This window comes from Peromyscus eremicus, chromosome 3, assembly GCF_949786415.1.
Source record: "Peromyscus eremicus chromosome 3, PerEre_H2_v1, whole genome shotgun sequence".
NCBI lineage: Eukaryota > Metazoa > Chordata > Mammalia > Rodentia > Cricetidae > Peromyscus > Peromyscus eremicus.
The window spans coordinates 81,727,923-81,742,619 of NC_081418.1; the positions used below are offsets into that span (position 1 = coordinate 81,727,923).

The 14,697-nt window shown below is 37.7% G+C and overlaps 1 gene segment (V, D, J or C); it reads right to left on the minus strand.

The window, feature by feature from the left end:
• Positions 1–11,738: 11,738 nt before the first annotated feature.
• Positions 11,739–12,379, minus strand: LOC131906348 (Ig kappa chain V-IV region S107B-like). The segment is given in 2 exon segments: positions 11,739–12,133; positions 12,313–12,379. Coding segments are annotated over 2 exon segments (444 nt in total).
• Positions 12,380–14,697: the final 2,318 nt, after the last annotated feature.

Below are 14,697 nucleotides of genomic sequence, written 5' to 3' on the forward strand. Positions count from 1 at the left end.
TGCACATCCTCACTGTATGTGTATGCCATATTAGTCAGGGTATTCATAATTCCCTATGATGAGGCCATCAAGATGGCTCAGGTGGTAAAAGCAGTGGCCACCAAACCTCACCACCCGGGGTTTGGATTTGAGCTCCCTGAATCACAAAATCAACTACTCCAATTTGTTCTATCAGCATGCTTGCACCATAGCAGGCATGTGCACTTATGCATAAACGCAAAACATTAGAAGAATACATTAGAAAATGGACTATGAACAATGGGATGAAATATACTAGAAATATTCTATCTGCTTTGTTTTGGATTGTGTTTTGAGACCTCTATCCCAGTCCAATTTTTCTCCTTATAAAGATGCTAGCACTTTCTTGGTTGTTAGTATTGACTTCCCCTTTGTGGGCACTTCAATTGTTTCAGTGGTCACTGTGTGGAACCGGCACAACTAATGAACACAGCTTAGCAGTGTTTTCTGTGTATTGCAATAGCAAGAATACAATCCATTGTTTTAATGCGCCACTTCAGCCCATGATTTGAACTTTCTAGATATTGATTAAAATAGGTGCTAAAGGCAGGGATGATGGGTCAGAGCTGTGCAGAGGGCTGTATTCAGATATGTATTAGTTTGGACATGGAGCTCATGGTATTGCCTTCTGAGAAGCCCAAGAATCTCACACCACAAAATGCAAAGAGGAGACTTGGATTCTAAGAAAAATTAACACTGAGATTTCTAAATCATCTATCTATAGGGCATTTATTGTTTAAAATACTATTTTCTAAAATTATTCTTTGAAAATACATGGACTTCATCAATATAGTAAAATGAGAATTTCAATAACCTTTATATGACATTAAAATAATACCTTCAAGTGTCTAACTGCAATCTAACTCAAGAAAGTTCTGATTATCTTTTTCCCTGAGATACATAGTGAATTATACCATGTATCAAAAATTACTTGTGGTCAAAAATAATATTTTTTTTATTTTCTTGTATTCTATTTACACAAAAAACACCATAGTCCCTATTCTGAAAAATTTTCCTTTACTTATTGAGTAATGATCTGTGCCATTTCCTGGACAATAAACTAACCTGGAGTTACTTGTGCTCAAAGCACACTGGAAAGTAAAAGTTTTCACAAAGAAGTATGAGAATAAATACTGTCTGAAGGTAGGAAACAGAAGAGTCCTGATGATATGTCTCTAATTTTGATCAGTCAAACGTGAACATAGAGTCAGGGAGGTAGGCTGCACTACAACTTTTCTGTTTCCAGATGCTGTTTATTTACAGCAGAGAATTATTAATTCTCTGATGTATATGCCAATATCAAACTGGCTGGGTACTATAATACACGTGATTATGGACATATATGTCATCAAAGAAAGCTTAGTGATAAGGACTTTGGGAACATAATAGGATCACATATTCTGTAGAGTGTCCTGCAGGTCTGTAAACCCACAATTTCTAAAGCAGTATGGCACAGGATCTGACTCCAGGTGAATTGAGACTCATACATTCATGCTCAATACTACCGTGGGTCCTCTTCCTTAAGGCAGTAGATTTCCTTGGGTGAGAACTGAATTCAAATGATGCTGTCTCCAGACACTTCTCTAGCTCCAGGTGGGTGGTTGAAGATCCTAACTCAAGGATCTGTATGACACAAGTTGACTGCTTTATCCCAGACAATTTCCTGAAGTGGAATCTCTTTGTCCCTAATTAGAGATGTTGCAGAGTTTATTCTTGTTACTGACCTCACTATCTAGGTATAAACTACAGATACTGTTTCCCTTTATTGTTAAAAAATGCCATATATTCTTCATGAATCTGGAAGAGGAATTTGCATTCTGTATCTCTATATTTACCCGTGTCTCTCTTTTGTTGAAGGAATCATCTGACACAGCATTTCTGACTTTTGATGTGTCCACCACAAGCTGGGTTTGTGCCCAAGTACGGTCAAGAGCTGAATGATTTAGGTGGGAACTTGGGCAGCTGGCTACTTCATCATCATCTATTGCTTATAATCTATATAATCTCCCTGCTATAATTCGGATGGGTGCCTTCTCTGGGCTCAATCTCTGGGACCAGAAAACCTGCCTGGGAGTTACTTTATTCAAATCAACCACTTCTTATAATTTTTCCATTTGCCTTGATCTGCCTTACTGTATCAGTTGAGAAAACTATTATCTGAGATGAGGGAAGACAATCTATTACTTGTGACATTATATGCTGGATGTATGTGATCTGTTTTTTATTTTGACTTTACAGGGGATTACAGTTAAGAGATCACATAAACCTCAAAAGAGACTTGGAACTTTGGACTTTAAAACATTGTTGAGAATGTGATAGACTATGGAGACATTTGAAGTTGGACTAAATACTTTTTGCATTATGATACTCTTACAAGCTTAAGGGGGCCAGGGAGTAGAATGTGGTAGTTTGAATGCGATTGGTCCCTTTAATCTCATTAGTGGCATTATTAGAAATGTGGCTTTGTTATAGTAGATATGGTATGATCGGAGGAAGTGTTTCACTCTGGGGTGGGCTTTGAAGTTTCCTATGCTTGGGATACCACTCTGTGATTCAGTTGACTTCCTGTTGCCTGCAGGATGTGAGAGTATGAGCTCTTCCTCCAGCACTATATTTGCCTGCATGCCACCATGCTCCCCAGAATGATGATAATTGAATGAACCTCTGAAACTCTAAGCAAGTCTCCACAATTAAATGTTTTTCTTATTAATTGCAGAAGCCATGGTGTCTTTTCAAAGAAAATAAAAACCATAACTAAGACAATGTAGTATAGTAAATGAAGGTCAAGAGACTTACGTGCAAACATTTGAACAGGTGTTTACTGACCAATAACAACATTCTTTTTGGTGGTTTAAAAAATAGCAAAGGCAGTGGTGGCGCACGCCTTTAATCCCAGCACTTGGGAGGCAGAGCCAGGCGGATCTCTATGAGTTCAAGGCCAGCCTGGGCTACCAAGTGAGTTCCAGGAAAGGCGAAAAGCTACACAGAGAAACCCTGTCTTGAAAAAAACAATAGCAAAGGACACCTGCATTCAGACAAAATGACAATCTACAGAATGGGAAAAAAAAAATTAGCAAGTACACATCTGAAAGAGGGCTAATATCCAAAATATATAAAGAACTAAAAAAAAAAATCTAGATGGCAAGAAAATAAATAGCCCAGTTAAAAATGGGTCCAGAGAGATTTAAGCAGCTAAGTCTCAAAAGTAGAAACTCAAGTAGCTGAGAAACACTTAAAATGTTCAACATCCTTAGCTAAGATGAATAAAACAAGTGACAGCTCAGGTTGTCAAGGAGGTGGAGTTAAGGAGAACACTCATCCATTGCTAGTGTGAGTGCAAACTTCTAAAACAACTATGAAAATCACTTAGATGTTTCTCAGAAAGATGGGAATTGATCTACACTAAATCCAGCTATAACCCTCTTGGACGTATACACCCAAAGACACTACCACAGACACAAGTAGATAATAATATTTCCCTAAAAGTGAGAGGGGTAGTATTCTCAGGACTTTCCTGGGGAAGCTTAGAAGCAGTACTCCTGGGAGAAGGCATAAATGATTCTTAAGAAATTTCCCATCCATCCAGTTTCTCCAAGTTGTACAAATATTACCCCCTGCTCCAAGCATCCAATATGGGGTTATCAAACCCAAAAGTGGCATGGTGGTCATTACGCAGCTCAGCTTTTCTGGATCCCTGTCAAGCAGCTGTGGCGGCTTTGTGACGTTATGACTTTTGCCATTCCCATCAAATATGGCTGCACCAGATACTTCTCTGCTTTGCAACTAAGAAAGATATCAGTATAGATTTTTATAAGTCAGTATTGTGAAAGCTGTGTGAACTTCCAGGGAAGTTCCTGGAAACTTACTAATACTGTACATTTGTTGTATTTTTCCAACCTCAGGTGTGAGATGTGAAATCCTGATGATCTAGTCTCCATCTTTGCTGTCTACACATAAGAGTTTTATGCTCTACTGACTGAACTATGGATAAGTACAGGATGTTAAGGTAAATTATTATATATACTAGTAAACTAATTTAGTAAAATATCAGCCTTAAATAATTTTCACTGTTATGGATTCTTATATATTGATGCAAATGTAAGCTATTTTTATAATCATATTTAAGATAATTTGTATATTGATATAAATACAAAACTATATTTTTTCTATTAAACATATACTCCTACTTCTATTTGAAATATTTTGTATATTGATACAAATGTAAAATTATATTTATCATACTATATGTATGTTCTACCTCTGTGTATTGATACATATTAAGGATACTGTTTTCATATTGCATGTTACATTATACATATCTACCTCTGTTTAAGATATTTTGTGTATTGTCACAATTTTGAGGCATTGTCCTTATACAAATCATCTGTTTACAGACTGTTTACCCTGTTAATGTGAAGCCTTTATCCTTAGGTTATTTAGATAAAAAGACTTACAGATTTATAGTCACCCATGCTTGTCATTTCTATAGTTATGTTAGTTATGTTTTCCAGATTGACAGAAAAATAGATCAGATGGATAGGTAATCTTCAAACACTTCATAGACCCAGAGAATATGGCATTTAAATGTTTTTATAACTTAGAATTGACATGAGACATGACTGCTCTTGGCAGAACTCATCTGGGCCTGAGAGAATGCTGGTCTTCTAAGACACTCCATATAGAAGTTTGTCTTCTTGGCGCAAAATGGCCTGCTTGGCAAAGAACTGCCCTTGCCATGACTGCTGACAGAATGAATGCTGTTTATTATGCATGAGCAGGACACAAGGAAAATCGACTACTGAACCTTGCCAAAACAGAGTAAGATGGTCTTTTAAAATTCCTGCTTCTGAAAATGGCCTGTCAGATATTCTAGACCTGTAGCCATTGTGGATGCCCCAACAGTGCTGAGAAACTTTAGCTGACTGTCCAGGCTGCCAGCTGTCTCTGACTATTCTTCCAGAAAATTTTGAAAATTGCTTGCATGCATTTCCCATTTTCTCAGGTATTATTATGTTCCTTCTCAGGACTTTGACGGAGTTTAAGACTAGATAGTTACAATTATAATCTTCTTGTATCTTAGTTAGAACATTTTAAGTACTAGGTCCAGATTCTTCAGGATAGGACAGCCTTTGCAGTAATCTATGAAATATGCCATTTAACTATGTTCTTGACATCTCTGGGTTTTACTATGTTTCTTACTTAATGTGGCTCTTGTTGGTTGTCATTTTATTTATGTCATTACTCTTTATCTCTCTTGGACAATACTTGATAATTATTCCTATTGTGTATAGTTTTGTATTAAGTTAGAACTTTCTTATTTAGAAAAAAAGGGGGGATGCAGTGGATAGCTGTTCTGATTATGACCTTGAAGCACCATTCCTAGAGAGGCAGCAGGTAACTCCTACACTAACTTGCCAATGACCTACATGTTCCTGGAGTGTGGCCTCTTGGGACACTTAAGACTTTGGACTCACGTACTGGACACTTTCTTCGATCTCTCATGGTTTGGATGCTGAGTTGTACCAGGCAGATCTTAGACCAGGAAGAAGATCCATGTGGACCATAGCTCAGTTTTTCAGGCTGTAGAGTTTTATCTTCAAATTAATTCCTTTGCCTGTTATACAGACTCTATGGATATCTAGCTATAATCAGTGAATGATTTTAATTGCTGAGCCATATCTACAGCTGCTTAGATCTGTCTTCAGCATCCAGTTTTCTAAGTTTAGTAAGTACTCTTTAAAGGGATATTAACTTTAGTCAAAATGGCTATAATATTAATAATTTAGAATTATTTTTACAATGCCCTAAGCCATGACATGCCAAGAAAATTAATTAGCCAAGAAAAGGTTTCAAATAAATTATAACTATCTCATGAACCAAAGAAAGTTACAATCACAATTATAGCCATTTATATACTTTGAACAATTTTTACAGCTCATTCAGCTTTCAGCAACTCTACTCTTTTCATTGAGTAAACAGGATTTTTTTTTTTTGAGAAACAGCCAAGGTGCATTTGAGTCTTTGACACTCATCCCCTCATTGATGGTTGAGACACGGGACCCAGAAAAGGTCCAGAGATTAGTAGACTATAAATATTACCCACAGAATGCACTTCTCCAAAGATATTTGATGGTCATCTTTAGCCATGTTCTGTAGCATGAATCCTAACTGGTCTTAGTAAAAACCCAGAGTCAGATATAGGGGCAAATGCTAAAAGATCAGAGAGACAAAGGAATAAGCCACAGCCACTTCTCACCTCAACAACTTCTTAGCCAAAAGGGACTGAGTTCTTGTCTCCTCCCATCTTATGTTCCTTTCTCCATCCAACCCTATCACTTCCTGTCTCAAACTTCTTAGTCCTGGGATTAAAGGCATGTGACTCCCAAGTACTGGGATTAAAGGTGTGAACTATCACTGCCTATTTCTGTTTCTCTTTTAGAGTAGATTAATCTCCTGTAGCCCAGAGTGGCCTTAAACTGGAAGTGATCCATCTGTCTCTGCCTCCAGAGTGCTGGGATTTAAGGTGTATGCCACCACTGCCTGGCCTTTATGGTTAATTAGTGGCTTAGCTCTGCATTCTGGTCTTTGGGCAAGCTTTGTTTGTTAGATCACAAAGTATCACCACATTTCCCCTTTTTTGTCTAAAATTTAAAAAGTTAATAACTAACATAAGAAAAACTATATAAATAAGTACAATAACTATATACAATATATACAGTTAAGAATTATATTAACAATGTCTAGTCCATTAACATTTGAGAAAATACTCCATTATCTATCCTATTTTGGTGAGTCCTACAGATTGTAACTAATTAATTTTCTATTGTAACTTGCATTACCAAAACTATCTGAAATTGTCCTGAGCAGTTTATAGTCCAAAACCAATCTTCAGGTGATGTTTTGCAGCTTAGTGGCATTATCATAGTCCATGTGGAATCATCATTGTGGGACTCCATCTTTTTGGAGACTTCAGAGACCACATTTTTCTTGGTAATTTTTTCCAAGTAGTTCTCCCTTCTTCTTTGGATGGTTAATTGTCCAAAGGTCTTTAAATTCCTCAAGATAATTGTTTTTTTATTTTCCTGGAATGACAAAAGCAAAATCATACTCCAAAACTAACTTTGGTGAGGTTCCAAATCTAATCACTATCAATTTTGATTTATGGATTCTCCTCAGTTTTTTGTTCTCTCTTTTATAGCTGTTCTATCATCCAGAGCAGTATGGATTTTTACAATTTTTACAATATGCATTAGGTTCTTTAATTGCTCTGGGATGGAGATTCCTCCATGATGAAGACAGGAAATGACTGAAACAAATTTGGAATGGGGGTCTGTGAGAGGACCCTCAAGGCATTTCCTGATGACTGTCGCTTGTTGATCTACATTCATTAGTCCAATGCCTGCCTTTGCCACACCTTCTGGATAATCCACAATGGAGAGGTGTTCTATTGAGATTATTCTTAGCAAAACCATTGTTTCTAGGAATGCCCTATGTACAGTCTCTTTTTAGGTGATGTTGTTTACTGAAATTGAAACAGTTGACATTTTAATTTTTCTTCAAACTTCTGGAAATCACCCCTCCTAGCAAGTATCATCATGGTTATAAGATTCAATATTGATTGTATCTCAGATCCATTACACCAAGGGAGGAATCCTGCCTTTAAAAGCCTAATTACCCCTTTGCATTGTGCACCAGCATTTTCAAAAGCCAGAGATTCAATCATTATTTGTCTAGCTTCTGAATTTTGTATCGTTATATTTACTGCTGAAGTCAATCTTTGTAAGAAATCAATGAAGGCTTCTTTTGGGCCCTGTATAACTTTAGTAAATTTCCTTTCCTACTTCATCAATTTTGTCCCAAGCATTCAAGGATGCTGCAGGGCATAAAGCCAGGATGTGGTCATCATATAGAGACTGTCTATATACATTAGCATAATCTCCCTCTCCAAGAAGTTGGTCTTGGGAGATTTTCATACTTCTAGCACTGCTTCCTTATTCAATGGTCTTAGCCTCATCTTTCTACCAGGTCCTCCACTGTAACTGAGGACCAACCTCCAAAACTGCTGTAAATAAGTCTCTCCAGTCTTGAGAAATAATTCTATTACAATTAGATCATGACTTTAACATCTGTTTCACAAAAGGTGAATGCATGCCATATGAGACTATCACTTCCTTGAATCTCCTCAAATCTAACATTTACATAGGATTCCATCCAGTTCTTTCACAGTCTGGGAGATAGGTATCATTTGGCAGTTCCTGTAAGATTACTGGATAAATTAAGATTAGATGTTTGAAATCCTTAGTTTGTTTCTCTGTAACCTTATAATTCAGTGCTGAGATCAGCTCCCCTTTAAATTTTTCTCTCTGGGTCTGAATATCTCTATGATCTGTTTTAACACATTTTTTTAAAGCTTTTATCTTGGCACTTATATTAACCAACTTTTTAATGATAAAACAAAAATGATCAAATGTATAATATTTATAATTGACTATGTAAATCCCATCTATATTAATTATCTTCTCATCTAATTGTTTTATTTCAAACCATGCATCATATAATCATACAGAGACCTGATTCCCTCCATTGTAATAGTGCTCCCCATTTTTTTAATGTGGGAAAAAACTCTGTCTTTTTTAAAAATTATTTCCCCTTTTAAGAAATTCCAAGATGGGCGGTGGTGGCGCACACCTTTAATCCCAGAACTTGGGAGGCAGAGCCAGGCAGATCTCTGTGAGTTCGAGGCTGGCCTGGGCTACCAAGTGAGTTCCAGGAAAGGCGCAAAGCTACACAGAGAAACCCTGTCTCGAAAAAAAAAAAAAAATTCCAATTGACTCATCAAATCTGCTGACAATGATGATTCAGAGAAAAGTGAAGTGAGGCAGTTACCTAGTGTGACAGCAGCCCAAGGAGAGGGTTCAGGGAAAGCCTCAACCCACTGGGAGAGGGAAGAAGCCAAAGAGCCAGCCCTCTGTATGAGGGAACGTGCAAAGGCACCTAACTCCTCTGGATTTTGGAGCACAAAAGCCTGTGGAATCTGCTGCAGAGAGGGTACAACAAAAAATCCCAGACTTCCCCAGAGGGATTGGGGTGGAAAAGGAAAATCTACCCAGCAGGGTACTGACTTAGCTTGCCTGTAGCTCCAGCCTGAGCTAGTGGCTGCAAAGCCACAGGCAAGCAGCTTTTTTTGTGAATTCATGCCCCACAAGTTGGATGCCAGATGTTGCATAAATCCTAGTTGGTTTTAATAAAAACCCAGAGCCAGATATTGGGGTAAATGCTGAAAGACCAGAGAGATAAAGGAACAAGCCATAGCTACTTTTCACCTTACCAACTCCTCAGCAGAAAGGGACTGAATTCCTGTCTCCTCCTATCTTACGTTCTTTTCTCCATCCAGCCATATTACTTCCTGTCTCAACCTTCCTAGTGATGGAATTAAAGGCTTGTGACTGCCAAGTGTTGGCATTAAAGGTGTGAGCCATCACTGCCTGGCTCTGTTTTTCATTTAGATGGGATTAATTTCCTGAAGCCCAGAGTGGCCTTGAACTTAGAAAGATCCATCTTCCTCTGCCTCCCGAGTGCTGGGAATAAAGACCATTGCCTGGCCTCTATGGATAACTAGTGGTTTAGTTCTGCACTCTGATCTTCAGGCAAGCTCCATTAGATCACAAACAAAGTATAACCATGGTGTTCTTCTCTCTGTATGATAAATTTGACAGAGCAGATATGAAAGAACATTCCCATTAGAGTCTTTCTGTGTGAGCTTCCAACCAACACATAGTAGGCAATGGGTACAGCCAAAGAAGTGAAGTAAATAGTGTTTGTGGTGTAAATCAAGGTGATAGATATCAGTCTATCTGATAACAGGTGTACATCTGGAACACAAACATTCATCCAGGCAAAATAAAATATTAAGCTTAAAAAAGGAGACAGAGCTGAATCAATAGAGACCAGAAGCCTGAATCAATAGAGACCAGAAGCCCTTTTATTGATTTTTAGCATCTAATTACTAATTTAGAGGATGGTCCAATGAGATTCAGAAGTCAGATGCATGGAAAGAAATAAGGATACAGAATCACCAGGCAAAGATTCACAGGAAGCTGAGACCATCAGGAGCCAAACTGGATTTTCCTTCTAGGTCTGACAGCTGCAGGGATAGAAGCAGCCAGTCTTTAAAGCACATGAGAATTCAGGAAGTACCAAAGATCTCTTCCTACTCTCAAATCCATGTTGGCTATTGATATGTGTAATGTCATTTTACATTCATAAATTAAGCACATAAATATTGGTGGAATTATTAAGGCCACTCAACGTAGTTAAAAGGGAGGTTTATTTTGTGGGGTAACTTACAAGTGAAGGGATAGGCAATAGGGTATGGGAAAGGTGTGGCGCAGTCCAGCAGTGTTCTCTGGAGAACTCTGCTCCATCTACCTCAGCATCCAGGGTCCAGGAACCAAGAGAGCCCGTGCATCCAGATCTCGGGTCTTCAGCGTTCTCTCTCAGCCCTGCCTTGTAGGCATGACAGTTACCAAAGCCTCAATGGGGGTTGGAACTTCCAGATCAAAGCTGGAATGGCTACCCACTACACATAAATGTACCAAGATTGTCCTGGATTAATAAGTTATGCTATAAATGAAATAATAAATGTCTTTATAAAAGAATGATCCAGGAAGTTTTTTTTTTCATTGTCAGGAGGGGGGAAGGTCGGGTGAATAGAGATGGAGTGATGTAAGAGGGGTGATAATGTTTTAGGTACAACAGCAGTGACACACACCTTGAATGAAATATCTGAGCTATCTTACCTTAAGATATGAATTTAAAGGGCAGACACAGACATTTCTTATTCCCCATAAATGATGGTTCTTTTCCCATCTCCTCTGCTTCTGTTCTGTCTCCTATCATTCACATTGCAGGCATTTTCTATGGGTTCTAAGCACATTTGGTATCATTAAATGTATAGGATTAGGAATGAACTGATGATTTTTTTTCTCAAACTGACAATCAGTATTCTAAGTCATCACCAAGATAGTGAACCTGCCTAGAAAGGAACATGTATATTCTAGAATCTTCATTTAATCCAGACATAAGCTATTGAAATACTTGTTTGATGTTTCTCCCATTCACAGGTATTTGGCAAGAGGCATTGTCTGTTCATTGACCTACTGTATCAGTCTTTCAAAAGAAGACCCAGAAACTACAGAGTAGTAAAAAATGAAGCCCTTTTTTATAATTTAGAACTTTTATAGCTTACTCATATTTGTGCTTGCTTGTTACAAGTAACTATAATAATAGTGATACACACTACAAGATATTCAATATCATGCCACTTCAAAGTCACCAGGGAAAAGCTCACAGTGATCATAGTATTTATTTTACAGCTCCTTACACTGAAACAACCACACACTATAATAACTGACTTAGTTTTGGAGCAATGCTCTTATTTTCCTAATTTTTCCTTGAAAGTAGGGATTCTCATGTTTCCATACATTTTCTTTCTCCAAAAGCCCAGTGAGCTAGCATTCAGAACCATCATCCCAATTAAGATATCTATATCATAGTTCTCAAAAAATTTCTGCACAGGATGCCACAAGAAGAGTATTTGTTATTGTGTCTCATTAATTTTATAAACTCATTTCTTCTTCATCTTGTGGACAAACTGATTTCTGTTGAATAAAATTTAGCCTGGACTACATTAAAGAAAATTGTAGAGATTCTTCCACATGTCACTCATACCCTTGGTCACATTTCATGTCTAGGAGGAAGCAGATGGGCCCTAGGGAGGTAAAGAATTTTTGTTCCAGTCTGTAGCACTGTGTGAATGGCCTACTACTCCCCTGAGCACAGTAGTAAGTGGCAGCATCTTCAGGCTTTATGTTGCTGATTTTTAAGGAGTAAGAGGTCCCAGACTCACTGCCACTGAAGCGAGTTGGTACTCCAGAGGCCAAGTAGGATGTTCTATAAACCATGAGTTTAGGCAAGGCTCCTGGCTTCTGCTGGTACCAGTGTAAGTAATTGGAGCTTATACCTGAGCTGGCACTACAGGTGATGGTGACCTTCTCCCCTTGAGATGCAGCCATGGATGCTGGAGACTGAGTGAGCAAAATTTGTCCATTTGATACTGTGATCATGAGAGAAAAGATGAAAAGGGAGAGAAGAAAGTAGATATAGATATACAAAAATAACTTCATATCACACAATATTCAGAAGAAACAAAAGGCAAGATGGTTTATCTTAGACTCATACTTTGCCAGGGAAAATGATTTGGATACTGAACTCAGTACCTCTCCCCTCTATTACCTGTGACACTGAGTAGCAGGAAGCTGAATATCTGAACCTGAAAATACATTGTGTTTACTAATCTTGATCTCAGGTTAATTACTCATTACTCTCCTAAGTACATCTCTTTAAAACAACTTTGAGGCAATTGTGGTTTCACCGGCTGAAATATGCAAATAGCAAGATACAATTCTTGACAGTTCTTGGCTTATAAACCCATGTGGTTCTTTAGTTAGGACATATTTGGTCAATCCAGGACAGTGTCTACTTATTTGTAGACATAAACTTATAAGGATGAAAATTTCCTTGATTTTCTTTTCCTCTCTTGTGATGAACAGTTCTGACCCAGAGTATTGCCCATGTATCTCTGTAAAGCCAAGCTTAATTTGATATGCTAAAGCAAGGCAAGTTCTATTGTCCAATTTTGAGGTATATTTTTCCAAAGACAAGGCCGTGTTAAGAATGGCTGTTTATAATGTACTTGGAGAACATTTAGACCCCTTATCTGCTTCCTGTTTTCCTGGAAGCTACTCACCTGGCTCTCTATTCACCTATTACAGTATAATTGGATGGCTATACCTACAAACCTCTTGGAAAATGATCGATCTGGAGTCCAAGTGTATTCAGAGACAGTTCTGTAATAGTCAGGAATCATTGCCATCCTTTGAGGGTAGGAAAAAAATCTCCCCCTCAAATAGATGGAAACACAGGCCTGATTCTACAGAAACTTCCTTTGTGTAGGACTCTTATCTAATTCAGGATTTAAGAGAACCCAGGGCTTGTAGGTTTGTGAATACATACTCATCTGAGTAACTACTATTCTCAATATGAAGTGTGCTCTTTTACTGGTTAGTTTATTTCACATTATTATCTGGGAATATCTGAGCTACTTTTCAAATAAATTATGTCTGAATTATTAAAGAATGGCAGTTCTGGAGAGTGAAAATTCATATATAAATTTGATCAGAGGTTTTACTTTACCTCATAGCACATTGAAATTCTGTTCCTATAAACTTTGAAGTTAAACAAAGTCTAGTAAAAAGCAGGGGCATCTCTCTAGATCTTCCTACACAACAGCTGCCTCATTCCTCTGTTCATAAAAGACATCTTTTATTGTGTATCAAAGACTGGGAAAAATAGCTGAGAGAATTTGTGAATAGATAAATTTTTTGAGAGGTACTGACATCAGAATTGTTGAATTCAAATCAATTGTAAAGTATGCTTTACTGGGGATTCAGTCCTAAATAAATGACTACTGTTTCTTCAGGCTAACCTGTGGTTTCTTCTTTCATTTTTTTTTTATTTTTAGTAGTTAATTGCCAATATATTTCTGTGATGTCTGGCTTAATTTGATCTATTAAAGCAAGGCAAGTTCTACTGTCTAGTAGTTAACTGATAGTGTTATTCTTCTTTTTTCCGAATGAAAGAACTTCCATTATTCCCATGAAGACAGATAGTATATTTTTACCAATAGGGACACTAAATCAGCTGTGGTGTTATATAAAGCAAATAAACAAATCAGCACTTTAGTCAATAAGCCTCCTTCTGGATAAAGGACAGGATATTTCCATCAAGTCAGTCTTAAAATTAGTGGTTGATCCTCTTGAGGATCCCAAAAGCAGGATAATAATTGTCTTGGCCTTACTGAGAATGAGGGACATCTTTTCTTTCAATTCATTTATACTTATTTTATTCTATGTGTATGAGTGTTTTGTTTGCATGTATGTATGGGCACTGCATGCATTTACGGTGCCTGAGGAAATCAGAAGAGGGATTCAGATTCCCTGGAACTGGAATTTCAAATATTTGTGAGTCATTATGTGGGAGCTAGGAATCAAAGCTCAATCTTCTTCCACAAGAGCAACAAGTACTCTTATCTGCTACATCATCTTTCCATTCCCCGGGAGATCCAATCTTAAGCTTGATATTAACTCAGCGCCCTCCAATGAGCTTCAGTACTAGGACTACCACAAACCACTAATGGAATTATAACCAGGGAAGACTGTTGCTGAAAGCCAGAGATCTGGGAGAATCTTGGTCCCCTGTTTTGAAGATAGTGGACTTGCTTGTTCAGGAGGTTCAATGGTCCAATTGTGAATGTGGTTGGTGTTAAGTCCACTCCCAAGGAGATGTGCAGAGAGTTGGAGATTTTCCTGGAAAAGTGTATCCAAATCCTAGAGACATCTAATTTTCTAGTTTTATAATGATTGTAGCTCTAAGGCTGGTAATATCAGCTGGATAGATATGTTTTAGTGGTGCCCTCTTCTGGGAAGATGGCCAAAATGAAAAGAGGGCACAGTATTGTCTGTTTTGAAATCTAGAGGAAAAGCTACATTCACAGTGATCAGTGCTAAATACTTGTGTGCTTAGAACAAAAATAATGCTCCTGTTGAAAAGCCCAGATAG